At 42.3% G+C, this 15,084-nt stretch overlaps 1 protein-coding gene across 1 annotated transcript in view; it reads right to left on the bottom strand.

Annotated features, from left to right (window-relative positions):
- Positions 1 to 679: 679 nt before the first annotated feature.
- LOC126089435 (ankyrin-3-like) overlaps positions 680 to 15,084 on the bottom strand; it is a 270,212-nt gene continuing 255,807 nt past the window's right edge. Inside the window, exon 15 of the mRNA XM_049906909.1 lies at positions 680 to 2,506. Within this exon, the coding sequence (XP_049762866.1) occupies positions 2,048 to 2,506 (459 nt within the window). The 3' untranslated portion in view covers positions 680 to 2,047. The remainder of the gene's footprint in view (positions 2,507 to 15,084) is intronic.

The following is a 15,084-nucleotide window of genomic DNA, read 5'->3' as shown; positions in this document are numbered from 1 at the left end:
ATTACAGACAAATATCACTTACGTCGATTTGCAGTAGGGTTTTGGAACATATACTGTATTCAAACATTATGAAGTACCTTGAAGAAAACGATTTAATGACACGTAGACAGCATGGATTCAGAAAATATCATTCTTGTGAAACACAACTGGCTCTTTTTACCCATGAAGTAATGAGTGCTGTTGACAGGGGACGTCAAATTGATTCCATATTTTTAGATTTCCAGAAGGCTTTTGACACCATTCCTCACAAGTGTCTTCTAACCAAACTGCATGCCTATGGAATATAGCCTTAGTTGTGAGACTGGATTCATGATTTCCTGTCAGAAAGGTCACAGTTTGTAGCAATAGACAGAAAGTCATCGAGTAAAACAGAAATAATATCTGGCGTTCCCCCAAAAGCAAGACTTACACTATCCTTTGCTCAACCTATCTTTGGCACAGAAAGCGGTAAAATATGCTGCTATAAAATTTTTCGACAAATTACAAGATGAAATAAGGTGTCTGACAGACAGAGTAATAACTTCCAAATAAATTGAAATCATATCTCCACGACAACTCCTTCTATAACATAGATGAATTCTTGAATAGAAATAAATAAATCTATAAATACAGTACATGCATTTTGTGCCATTTAAGGGAATGGGGTAAATAATAGAAATATTAATATTTAACTCTGTATTGTAATATATACATATATATTTAAAAAAATTTGTTTCATATGTGCATTTGTTGTGCACTTGACATGTTCCACATCATAACGGCTACCATACCGTGGGACTGATCAATGGAACACAACCAACTAACTAACTAACTATCTGTATGGTGCAAAAAGTGGCAATTGACCCTGAATAAAGAAAAATGTGAAGTTATTCACATGAGTACTAAAAGAGATCTGCAAAATTTCGATTATGCGATAAGCCACACAAATCTGAATGCTGTAAATTCAACTAAATACTTAGGGATTACAATTACAAACACCCTAAATTGGAATGATCACATAGGTAATGTTGTGGGTAGAGCCAACCAAAGACTGCGATTCACTGGCAGAACACTTAGAAGGTGCAACAGGTCTACTAAAGAGACTGTTTACACCATGCTTGTCCGCCCTATTCTGGACTATTGCTGTGCAGTGTGGGGTCCGCATCAGATGGGACTGACGGATGACATTGAAAAAGTACAAAGAAGGGCAGCTCGTTTTGTATTATCGTGAAGTAGAGGAGATAGTGCCACAGACATGATATGTGAATTGGAGTGAAAATCATTAAAACAAAGGCGTTTTTCTTTGCGACAGGATCTTCTCATGAAATTTCAATCACCAGTTTTCTGCTCCGATTGTGAAAACATTCTGGTGGCGCCCACCTACATAAGGAGAAATGATTATCACAATAAAATAAGAGAAATCAGGGCTTGCACAAAAAAAAATGTAAGTGCTCATTTTTCCTGCATTCCGTTCGAGACTGGAACGGTAGAGAGACAGCTTCAAGGTAGTTCACTGAACCTTCTGCCAGGCACTTTATTGTGAATGGCAGAGTAATCACAGAGACGTATATGTAGACTACTCAGACTTCTATGAATTTTGAACAAGTGCTTCCAAAAGATGAGTTTGTTTATAAAATGTTACAGCTTAGTGAAATATTTTAATCATACACAGAGGAATCAAGCATAGATCTGATGATATGTTAATTCTCTGGGTACAAGTGCATGGAGAAATTACCAAGTTTGTGATTTTGGATGATTTTAATCCATTGTATTAGTCTTAATAGAAAAGAAAAAACTTGGCTTCATTTGGATTACTGGTAGTGTCCAATGAACAAAGGTGCATCTGGAGAGCAATGGTTTGTTTTGGCTCAAATACAATTAATTTATATCACTTATAGACTATAGACTGCATTTTTGATATCCTGTAAACTTGAAATGTGCACTTTGTACCATGTAACAACTCTCTAAGTACCCTGTCAATATGAAGCCATTAGCCACTTGTTAAGAAGTCACACAAACATTACATAGATGCAGTTATGCACCACCAGCTTTACACTGTTCAGTGAAATTAACAAAGGTGTTGTGCCATTTCTAAAAGATCTGCATATTTTTGATTCCTGCTTTGAAGTGCCAGATCATAAGCAGTTATATTTTCATTGTCTTGTGCACTAGCATCAGCACCTGCATGAAGCAAAATGTCTGGAACTGATGAGTTCATTAGGTGCCAATTGTCACTTGCAGCCACTAGAATCAAGGATGTCCTCCCTTTTGCATCTCTTTGATCCACAGGAGTTTGTATCTCTTCTAAAAAATATTTGATGACCGCACAATTTCCAGACAGAACTGCACGATGAAAGGCAGAGTACCCTTCATTATCAAAGGCGTCTACACTTTTCCTCACGTTCAATACCTGCTTCAACATTTCCACACTGGTTTCAGCTGCAACATGTAGCAGGGTTGTCTTGTGTTCAGGGTCCCACCAACAGTCTAATAGGTCCATTCCCATGGAAATCAGGTGCTCCAGTATCTGTTTACAGTGTAACACAAAGTATGAAAAACATTAATTCTAGAAACAATAGGTTCATCTAGTTACAAATCTGTGCATGTAGTATTGTTAAGAATATTGAAATATCACAGTTAACTTCTTGTATGACTTCTAATCAATGTTTATCAGCATATTTTGTTTCTAGTTGTTGATTTATTGCCTGTAGATTCATTTCAAAAATTTTTCTTGTAATTAATACAAGAGCACATACTGGGGCTACATTTAAACCAAACCTAAAATCATTTCTTGTATATAGATGTCTATATTCACAGAAAGAATTCTAAGACAAGAAGTTGAAAAACTTCTTGATCAGTCTCATTTGAAAACAAAATTTGAATGACATTTTAATATTGCCAATTAGTACAGAAATTCCACATGGTATTATTGGCCATAAACAAATTTACTGAGCTAATCAGAGGAGATACTGACCATGTGATGCAATGCTATAGGCATGTGTGATAGTACCCTCAAAAATGTGCACAGTATGGTGGTATTGATGGAGAGATTTACTGCTTAGTCTCAGGCAAATGTACTGCAGAAAAATGACAGTGAGACTGAAGACATTGTATTTAATTTAAATGCTCCCAGTCATGATAACAAAACTGCCAAACTATTAGCTTGTGGTAATTTCTTCCCCTTGCAGTAGATGAGGAAATAGTAGCACCAACATATATTAATTTGTTGAACACAATTTTATTTGCAAATATTGAACACACAAAAACACAGCATGCAAACCAACCAGTGCATGAAAACAAAAATTAAGTTGAACCAAAGAGTCTGTTAGGTCAAAGCACAAAGGTGCTGTATGAGTGGTTGATAGTCACCACAAGCATTTCACTTAAACATGATGATACACACAGAGATAAATTATATGGCATACAAGCACATGCCATCTGTCTGATGTACAAGCTACTGAGCAGTGTCAATAAAGTACATCTATTACATTCATCTTTTGCATTCTTACACTCCCATCTGAGTTATGGACTGCTACTATGGGGTAATTATGTAGCCTCAAAATTAGTGTTTAAATCGCAAAATGAAGTTATCAGGTGCATTTCCGGACTTAACCTGTGTGAATCACATAGAGATTATTTCAAACAACTAAATATAATCAAAGTACCTAACCTGTAGCCTATATCCATAACTGCCTTGTTTTTGTTAAAGAAAACTTAAGTATGTATAACCTGAGGACAATCCAACACCATAAAACAAGAAGTGGGCATACAATTAATGTGTCATATGTTAGGTTGGCAAAGACCCATAACAGCTACAAATATCTTGGTCTTGTCTACTTCAAAAAAATTGGCTGAAAATGTCTACACAGTATCAGTAAATAGATTTAAAACTAGTATTATGAAATTGATGAAAAGTAAATTGTTACACTCTTCTCAAGCATTTTTTGAGTGTGTGGTAAATGATTTTCATTTCATTAAGCTATAAATAAACAGCAGACTTTATTTTATAACCATTTTTATTTCATATAACTATTATATTACTGTCTAATATTTCTTGTGAATTACCTTTTTAATTACTAATTGTCTTTGTCATATATTTACCCACATGGAGAATTTTTCTTGCAATTGCTCTAATCTGTAATTATTTGTTGTTATTGTCATTTACTTAATTATACAGTGCATCTATCTTGTACTTACTGACATATTCTGCCTGACAAGGGGAAAAATTTCTATTTCAGAAATTGAAACTCCAGGTAGGAATATCAACAATGTAGGAAAAGACAGACTGCTAATTATTGTAAAGATGACACATTAAACTACAAGACACCTACACTTAGTTTTAAGTCACCACCTTTGCCAGAAAAAGAGAAACATACACCATTCATCCACACAAGCAAGCATACCTCACGCATGCGTATATTCCAAATCCAGCAGTTCGGACCACACTGCAACTATCACGTAGAATGGAAGCAGCAATCTGGAGGGGGCATAGAAGAGGAAGGGATAGCAGAGTAAGGATGGGGGGAAAGAGGAGCACTGTCTGGCGCAGTGTGCAGGGGCTAAAATGCCAACAGGTGCAGTGTCAGGAGGCTGTAGGGCAAGGAGGTGGGAAAAATGGAGGGAAAATGGAGAGGAATGGGGAAGGATGGGTGGTTCATTGGCAGAGGGTGGCAAACAAAGAGGGTGGGAGATGAGGATGGGGAGGAGGTGATAGGACAGAGTGGGATGCAAGTGTTGGGTGGAGGGTGTGGGAACGGTGTGTTATCATAGGCTGAGGCTGTGATAATTACGGGAGCAGAGAATGTGTTGTAATGATAACTGACATCTGCACAGTTCAGAAAAGCTGTTAGTGGAGGGGAGGATCCAGATGGCTTGGACAGTGAAGCAGCCATTGAAATCAAGAACAATATGTTCAGCTGCATGTTGTGCCAAGGGTAGACTACTTTTCTCTTGGCCGCAGTTTGGTAGTGGCCTTTCATGCTGGTGGACAGCTGGTTGGTTGTCATACCAATATAAAAAGCTGTGCAAGGATTTCAGCAGACATGACAAATGACATGGCTGGTTTCACAGCTGGACCAGCCTCTGATGGCATAGGATAAACCTGAGAAAGGACTAGAACAGGAAAAGCTGGGTGTGTGTATTGGTCAGGTCTTGTTGCACCTGCATCTTCCACTGGGATATTATGCTTCTGTCAAGGGGTTGGGACTGGGAGTGGCATAGGGATGGACTAGTATGTCGCAGAGTTTGGATTGGCTATGGAACACCACTTTAGTATGGGGTGGGAAGGGCCTCTCGTGACATCCCTCATTTCAGTGCATGATGATAGTTAATCAAAGCCCTGGTGAAGGATGTGTTTTAATTGTTCCAGTCTGGGGTGGTATTGGGTGTTGAAGAGAACACTCCTTTATGGCTGGTTGTTGGGGGTGGTTGGAGGATTGGGGGTGCCAGGGGAAATGTCATGGGAGATCTGTTTGCACACCACATCTGAGGGATAGTCCTGTTTGTGAAGGCCTTGATGAGACTGTCAGCATATTGGGTAAGAGTGTTCTTGTCACTGCCAATACGCTGTCCCCAGCTGGCTAGGCTGTATGGGAGGGATATTTTGGTGTGAAAGGGATGACAGCTGTGGAAATGCAGGTACTGTTGGTGGTTGGCAGGTTTAATGTGGACGCAGGTACAGATAGAGCCACCAGAGAGGAGGAGGTCAACACCTAAGAAGGTGGAACACTGGGTTGAGGAGGACCAGGTGAAGCGGAAGGGAGAGAACATGTTGAGGTTGTGAAAGAATGAAGATTGGGTGTCTTGGCCCTGAGTTCAGATCATGAAGATATCATCAATGAACCTGAAGCAGACTAGGGGTTTGGCATTTTGGGAGGCTAGGAAGGTCTCCTCTAGAAAGCCCATAAACTGGTTGGCATACAAGGGTGCCATGTGGGCCGATGGTTGTGCTGTGGACATGTTTGTATACATTCCATTCAAAGGAGAAGTATTTGTGGGTTAGTATAAAGTTAGTAAGATGTATGGTGGATAAGGTAGTGTGTTTGGAATCTGAAGGATGTTGAGGAAGGTAGTATTCGTAACCATAAGCATTAGGGATGTAGATGTATAGAGAGGTGGTGTCAACAGTGACGAGTAGGGATTCAGGAGGTAAAGGGGTGAGGATGCTAAAGAGTTGGTGAAGGAAGTGGTTGTATCTTTGACATGGGAGTAGATTACAGGGGATTGGTTGGTGGTTTTAGTCAATGAGGGCTGAAGGTTTTTCAGTGGGGGCACATTAACCAGCCACAATAGGAGGTCAGGATTGTTGGGTTTGTGGATTTTGGGGAGCATGTAGAAAGTGGGTGTGTGGTGTGTCATTGTGGTGAGGAGGGAAATGAATTCAGGGGTGAGGTTCTGGGAAGGATATAAGGCTTCAAGCAGGGACTGGGGGTTGCATTGGACTATGGGAATGGGATCACTCTGTTAGGATTTATAAGTGGAAGAGTCAGATAATTGGCAGAGGCCTTCTGCCAGGTAGTCACTGCAACTCACAACAACAGTGGCGCAAGCTTTGTGTGCAGGTAGGATGGTTAGGTCAGGATTTGTTTTGAGGTTGTGTATGGCACCAACTGAACCAGATCCTTCAGCAGGGCTTTGATTACATATCGCCAAGCCCTGAAATGGGAGACATCCACAGAGTTCCTTCCCACCCCTCCTAAAGAGGAGTCCATAGCCAACCCAACCTCCACAGCATCCAAGTCCATCCCTAGGCCATGTCCAATCCTAAACCTCTGCCACAATTATCATATCCCTGTGGAAGACGCAGGTGCAACAACACCTGACCAATCCATGCACCCAGCTCTCCCTGTTCCAGTCCTTTAGTCCTGTTTCAGGTTTATCCTATCCCATCAGACGCTGGGCCACCTGTGAAACCAGCCATGCCATTTGTCATGTCTGCTGAAATCCTTGCACAGCTTTTTATATTGGTATGACTACCAACCATTTGTTCACCAGCATGGAAGGCCATAATCAAACTGGCCAAGAGCAAAGTAGACTACCCTGTGGCACTAGATGCAGCTGATTTCAATGGCTGCTTCACCATCCAAGCCATCTGGATCTTCCCCTCCCCCACCAGCTTTTCTGAACTGTGCAGATGTCAGTTATCATGACAACACAGTCTCTGTTCCCATAACTATTCCAGCCTCAGCCTATGGTAAAACATTGTTCCCACACCCTCCAACAGTTGTGACCTGCTCTGTCCTATCACCTCCTCCCTATTATCATCTCTCACCCTTTTCATTTGCCAACTTCTGCCAATGCACTTACACATCTTTCCCCACTTCTTTCCATTTTTCACCCTGCTTTGCCTACCTCTCTGCCCCACAACCTCCCGATGCTGTGCCTGTTGGCATTCCAGTCCCTGTACACTCTGCCAGAGAACACTCCTCTCTCCCTCCACATGCACATTGCTATTCCTTCTCCTTCCGTGCCCCCTCCAGACTGCTGCTTCCATCCCACAAGATAGTTACATTCTGGCCAAAACTCAAGGATTAGGCAGTCATGTGTGCATGAGTGTGTTTGCCTGAGTGAATGAATGGTGTGTGTTTCTCTTTCTCTGACAAAGGCTGTGGCTGAAAGCTTATATGTAAGTGTCTTTTAATTGTGCCTATCTGCAACTTAATGTGTCACCTTTCAAGCATTCGTATTTTGTACTTAACTGTAAAAACATTTCATTCAGATACAAAAAGTGGGGCGAGAGATTTATTTGTATCAGACAAATAACAATTTGCCACCTGGTTGTGCTACAGGCCTTATCCGCACAAATAAGTACAAATCTTAAAACACCTCAATTTTATGGAATAGTATAGTGAGTGTAGTGCACAATATAACCCCTTCAAAGTCTTTAATGACACTAGCACTGACAGAATGTAAAACCTCTTCCTATTTCTTTAACTTGGTAAATTTTTATGTGCTGTTTTGGGTTTGTAAGATATCCCAAAATAATGAGAAAAATGCGGTCTTAGTAAAATAATACAAGACATCATTTACATTGTAAATTAAATTTTTGTGTGACCTGTGCACTATCTTCTCACACATTATTACTCACCACTTAACACCAACCTAACCTTTACCTGAAAAAAACTGCCTGAATACTTAAATGCAGATTGTGGAGAAATGCAGGAACCAACAACCCTATTCCTTTTATTTAAATTGAAATATAGGTTGAAGAAAGGCTAACTCAGACTCATAGCATTTGTAATTTTATAAAAAAGCTTTTGACAATATTGAATGAAATACAGTCTTTGAAATTCTTTTGTGCTGAAATATATGTATGTATAAACAATTATGGGAACAGTTTGTTGCGTCTACAGTTATCTGTATTCCTGTTTCCCATATTGGTAACTCCAAAGTTTCCATGTCTTTCCTGACTTCTGCGCTGGCTGTGTGGAATCAACAGGTTTTACGTTCGATGCCATGGCTGCCTCACCCAACGTTTTATACGAGGATTTGGAGGCTCAGGTACTACTACCAGGCCACTCCAATCCCCTGCCAATGGTTGTTTTGCTGCTAATGGACAGTGATTCGCGATCTCCAACAAAGTTAACTCAAACTTCGCTGCTCTACAATGGCCGAGTGTTATGCCGTTACCTCAAACAATGGACTCAGGTTTCATGCTGCTGGACTGTACACGCCATGTGAAAGGTGAAGTGGACGATTTCCAGAATTGTGTAATGTTTGATCACTCATGTAGTGTTCAAAGGGACCCAAATTTGCACACGTGCTTTGATCCTCTATGTGTGCTTTGATCCTCTATGCGCCGCAACATCAGATACAGTAGTGCCGTGTGCAACGCCACCATTCGTGAAAAACACACACACAGTCAACTGCTATCAAGCTACGCCAGTTTTGCCTTCCTCACAACTTAATAACGGACATTTTTATACATCAAGTTCGCCTGACTCAACCACCAAATCTGTCGCCCAGTTTCTTGACCATGTGGGTTCGAGCATGCCCAACAGCACTTCACCATCCAGGAACATTGTACCATGATAATGTGACTGACAGCAGGTTTCACCAGTGATTTATGGTCCTACCACACAGGGTGCATTTCTGATGTGCACAGAAAACTCTCACTGTTGACATACCAAGTACCAAACCACCCCCCCCCCCCTATCCCCCCTCACTCACAAGGGCCCCAATTCTGACCATAAAGCCGCTCGCTCCTTCCGCAGTACGGTCTGTGCCTGCCGTGCCGGCCTTCCGTGTCATTTGCGAGGTTGGACAATTTATGTACTGTGCCTTTAACCTCCGGTCCAGTTTACAGGCCTACATCACATTCTGCTCATCTGTTCATTCCCAAGGTACCTACTGTGCCTGCCGTGTCGTGGTTATGCCTGTCGTGTCGTGCTTACGTGACTCATCAGTGACGCAACCGGCCGTTGTTCGGGACGTGTTTGCTAGTAACATGCCCACGCCAGTAGTGGCAGGTTACAGGACAGCCTATCCTACCATGGGACAGCAGCCCCCCCCCCCCCCCCCCCCCTCGCACCTCCCTGGCTGTCTGCCGAAGCTACCTCCTTTATAAGAGGACAACCCCGTTTCATGGTTTCCACTTGTGCAGCACCTTTTTGAGTTACATCAGGTGACCGAGTGACAACTAAATTTCTATGTCTCATCATGCACCTCCATGACCATTCAGATTTAATTTGTAACCTCCTCCTTTTGCCACCACTGCCACCAAAATACAAGTTCGGCAAGAAGACAATATTGGACCGACTCACTCGCTTGCCACAGGAATTAATAATCAAGATTCTGTACAAGGAACACCTGGGGGACCGCACTCTGTCACAACTCTGGCGCCGCCTTCAGCTACTTGTGAGTAAACACATGATGCCGGACATTTTTGTCATGTACATATCGACCTTATCGACCCTCTGCCACCGTCAGAGGGCCACAGATATATACTCTCCAAAATTGACCACATGTCTCATTGGGTGGAAGCTGTTCCTTTATCCAACATCACAGCAGAAACCGTTGCCAAGGGATTTGTCTCATCATGGAACGCTAGGTTCAGTTGCCCATCCACCATCCCCACTGACCACGGTCAACAGTTCGAGTCTGCACTTTTCACGATTCTAAGTAACCTTTGCGGTATTAAAAAAGTTCATAGACAGCCTACCACCCGCAAGGCAACCGTTTAGTGGAACAATGACACCATAGCCTTAAAACAGCACTCAGGTGCCATTATTGCCTCTGGTCTGAGGGACTTCCTTGGGTGTTACTCGGTTTCTATTCGATCTTTACACCTGACTTACATGGAACCATCTCCAAATTCATTTTCAGAGAGAACCAGGTTTTACCTAGGGAACTTATCCTGCCTCAAGCACCCGAGGATTTCCCCACCTCCCCAGACTTTATTAGTAGAATGTGCACCCACTTTAGACACGCACGGCTACACCCGCCTGCCAGTCATTCCTCACTGGAAACTTTTTCCATTGCCAAGCCTGATAATGAGTTAGCTCATCCCATGGTAGGGTCTTCTCCTTCTGATGATTCGTCACCGCAGTTCGTGGGTTTCCCAAGCTTGTCATCATCAACCCCATGCACAGGTTTTGATGACGTTTCATCTACTGGAGATACTTGCTCCCTGACTTTCAATTTGTGCTGCAATGTACCACCTAACCGCATCAACAACGTGTCGATTGTCATTTTCGACAACACTGTGCTTGTGCTCCTTACAGACACTGAAGACTTGACACTCAACAAGGAACTAGACGTCAAGATAGTGCATAGCCGTTCCCTCCCCCAAGTATGCAATCCATCAAGAGTTCGTGCTTTCATCTCCTCAGACGGCTTGATCTGCATTAGGGGCAGGCATGCTTGCATGCTGCAGCCCTCCCCACACCTCTTCTCCCAGGCCGGCCGATGCATCATCCAACCCTGCTGGCTGTCTGATTATAATGTGGACCTGCAGCCCATCACCGCACCTTCGTACACCACCCTGACTGAGATGGAGCTTCCAGTTGTGTGCCTGCCGCCTCGCACTAATCACTCCGACACCGACGCCCACACGACCTCCCCTCAGGCCTCACAGGCCGTACTGTGGGTAGGGGGTGGTGGGAGGGGGGGGGGGTGCTCTGTGTGGTGTCAATAGGTCACATCAACTACATAAAGCATGAGCATGATTTTTGGACTCTAAGTGCTCTGATGAGCCGCCATGTTAATGTTCTAGTCAGCCTTTGTACCTTGTACAGTGTACATGTGTATCTTTCTTTGTGCTGAAATATATGTATGTATAAACATTTATGGGAACAGTTTGTTGTGTATACAGTTATCCGTATTCCTGTATCCCATAAGAGCAACAAAAGATTGTCTGAATCTTGTACAGAAAGCAGATTGCAATTCTAAGAGTCACATGACCTGGAAGGCAGGCAGTAATTGAGAATGGAGTGAGACAGTGTTGTTATTCAGTTAGTTGAATTCACAACGCAGTAAATAAGACAAAAGAGAAATTTGAAAAAAATGAATACATATTATGGGAGATGAAATAAAAACTTCACTGTTTGCTGATGTAACATGAATTTTGTCAGAAATGGCAAATAGAAGGCGAATTGAATTGAATGAGCAGTTGTCTTGAAAGGTGGTTATAAAAAGAGACATAAATAAAACAAGAATAAAGATGTGTGATTGAATTAGGGAATGTGATGCTTGGGGGGGGGGAGGGGGGGGGTGGTTTAGAAAATTAGGAACTGAAAGTTGTAAACAATTACAGAGATTCGAGTCCACACAGAGGCTTACCAGCAATCAGTCTTCCCACACACCATCTGTGATTGGAACAAATAAATAGGGAAAGTGAAAGTGGTATAAAAAGTACCCCCCCCCCCTCCCAACCATATATCATAAGGTGGCTTGTGTAATATAGATGCAAATATAGAGTATAAAAATAAACATAAGAATAAGCATGTGGCTCCATGAATTTTTCTGGTGTGATAATTCTTTGAATTCATTTTGGATCTCCAGCTGGAACATCTCATCATCTGGACACAATATTTCAGTGGTCCACTTGGCCCCATCTTCAGGTGAGTAGGCCATCACACTATCTCACCAGAAGAGAAATCAAACATGCCACAGCAGCTCCTTTATACACTGACCGTGGGTCCATCACGCATGCACAAAAGTAACTGCGCTCTAGCAACAAGCGCAACAGCACACCTGTGGTGAAAGCTCACAGGAACGATAAATTGATTTCAAACACTACTGACAGTTTTTGAAGACCAAGACAATGACCATTGTTTCTTAATGTCAAACAGAACAGGGTTCCAACTCTTACTTAAAGGATACCCCTTATCTCTGTTTATAACATTGTCAGATAGCCATATTTCAATGGCTTCTTTCACTACACACTTACAATACCGTGATGCAGGGGTAACCACTTGTGTCTCACAGTACAATATTTTATGCCCTTCTGTAAGACAATGTTAGACCACTGCAGATTTTTCTGGCAAAAATAAGCACATGTGGTGATGATGCTCCACAAATTGTTTGTCGAATATAGACTTTCCTGCAATGGCAGGGAATCTTGTAGACTCCGGGCTTTGTCAAACCGAAATCAGCCTTGACTGAGCCTAACAGGGCTCTGGTCTTAGCTGGCAGATGGAATACACTTTTAACATTAAATTTCTTTAAAATTCTACCTATTTTTCAACACATGCTCTCCACAAAAGGTAGGAAAACCACCAATTTGCTTGTATTTTCTGTTGGTTCCTGCAAAGGTAAAATCTTAGAGCATGATGGATCTGATTGTCTGTGTAACCATTCTGCTTGAACACAGCTTTTAGACAGTCCAGTTCTTGTGTCAAACTATCTACATCTGAGATAGTGTAAGTTCTTTTTACCAATGTACATAGGACTCCGCTGCATTAGTACGATGGATGACAACTTGATGCATGAAGATATCAGTCCATATACATGGGCTTACGATAAACACTATGTCCTGATGTCCCACCATTCCTCCCATGGACCAAGACATCTAAAAACAGAAGTGTTCCATCCTTTTCAACTTCCATTGTGGACTTAATATTGGGATGCAGGCTATTAAAATGATCTAGGAAACAATGTAGAGAATCCCTCCCATGTGGCCATACTACAAATGTATCGTTGTTGTATCTCCAGAAGCAAGTTGGTTTTAAGAATGTGATCTTCAGCACCATGTCATCAAAATCTTCTGTAAACAAACTTGTGACTATGGGCAATAATGGACCCCTACCTTTTTTTGTGGGGAGTATATCTTCAAAAATAGATAGAGTTTTAAAGAAATTTAATATTAAAAGTTTATTCTGTCTGCCAGCTAAGACCAGAGCCCTGTTAGGCTCAGTCAAGGATGATTAGGTTTGAGAAAGCCCAGAGTCCACAAGATTCCCTGCCATTGTGGGAAAGTCTATATTAGACAAACAATTCGTATGGTCCAGGATCAGTGCATGGAGCATGATCACCACATGCATTTATTTCAACCAGAAAAATCTGTAGTGGTGGAACATTGTCTTACGGAAGGACATAAAATGTTGTACGATGAGACACAAGTGGTTGCCCCTGCGTCGCAGTGTTGGGACTGTGTAGTGAAAGAAGCCACTGAAATCCGGCTATCTGACAATATTATAAACAAAGATAAAGAGTATCCTTTAAGAGTCGGAATCCTGTTCTGTTTGACTTTAAGAAACAACGCTCATTGTCTCAGTCTTCAAAAACTGTCAATAGTGTTTGATATTGATTTATCGTTTTCACAAGCTTTAACCACTGATGCACTGTTGTGCCTGTTGCTATAGGGCAGTTATTTTTGTGCATACATGGTGGACCCACGGTCGGTGTATAAAGGAGTAACTGTGGCGTGTTTGATTTCACTTCTGTTGAGATAGTGTGATGGCCTACTCCCCTGAAGATGGTGGCCAGTTAGACTGCTGACATATTGTGTCCAGATGATGAGATGTTCTGGCTGGAGACCCGATATGAATACAACATAAGAATAAGCAATCAGTCATCTATATTTAATTAATGCACGGCACACATAAACTCATAATAGTGTAGGGGGAGGGGTTTATTAGTGATTGGGAGCTCCAACGTTAGGCGGGTGATGGAGCCCCTTAAGGAAATAGAGGGAAATAGTGGAAAGGTCGGGGAAGAAGGCCAGTGTTCACTCTGTATGCGTGCTGGGGGTCTCATCCGAGATGTGGAGGAAGCCCTACCGGTGGCGATAGAGAGCACTGGGTACACCCGACTGCAAATTGTTGCTCATGTCGGCACCAATGACTCCTGCCGTCTGAGTTCAGAGGTCATCCTCAGTTCATACAGGTGATTGGCAGAGTTGGTGAAGGCGAAAAGCCTCGCTCGTGGGGTGGAATCTGAGCTAACTATTTGTAGTATCGTTCCCAGAGCCAATCGCGGTCCTCTGGTTTGGAGCCGAGTGGAAGGCTTAAACCAGAGGCTCAGACGATTCTGCGGAGATCTGGAGTGCAAATTTCTTGACCTCCGCTATCAGGTTGAGAAATGTAGGGTCCCCCTGAATAGGTCAGGCGTGCACCACATGCAGGAAGCAGCTACAAGAGTAGTGGAGTACGTGTGGAGTGCACATGTGGATTTTTTAGGTTAGAGAATTCCCTCCATAGGCCCGACAAGACGCCTCCTGAGACGCGGCAAGGTAGGAGTAGGAAAAATGCAACAAGGAATAACAATATTAATGTGCTAATAGTAAACTGCAGGAGTGTCTATAGAAAGGTCCCAGAACTGCTCTCATTAATAAACAGTCACAATGACCACATAGTACTAGGGACAGAAAGTTGGCTGAAACCAGATGTAAACAGTAATGAAATTCTAAACTCAGATTGGAATGTATACTGCAGAGACAGGCTTGACAGTGAAGGGGGAGACGTGTTTATAGCGATAAGAAGTGCAATAGTATCGAAGGAAATTGATGGAGATCCAAAATGTGAAATAATTTGGGTGAAGGTCACGGTTAAAGCAGGCTCAGACATGGTAATTGGATGTCTCTATAGGTCCCCTGGCTCAGCAGCTGTTGTGGCTGAGCACCCGAAGTATAATTTGGAAAATATTTTGAGTGGATTTCCCCACCAT

This window comes from Schistocerca cancellata, chromosome 1, assembly GCF_023864275.1.
Source record: "Schistocerca cancellata isolate TAMUIC-IGC-003103 chromosome 1, iqSchCanc2.1, whole genome shotgun sequence".
Classification (NCBI taxonomy): domain Eukaryota; kingdom Metazoa; phylum Arthropoda; class Insecta; order Orthoptera; family Acrididae; genus Schistocerca; species Schistocerca cancellata.
Note: the sequence above shows the minus strand (reverse complement) of the source record. Positions and strands in the feature narration are given on the sequence as shown.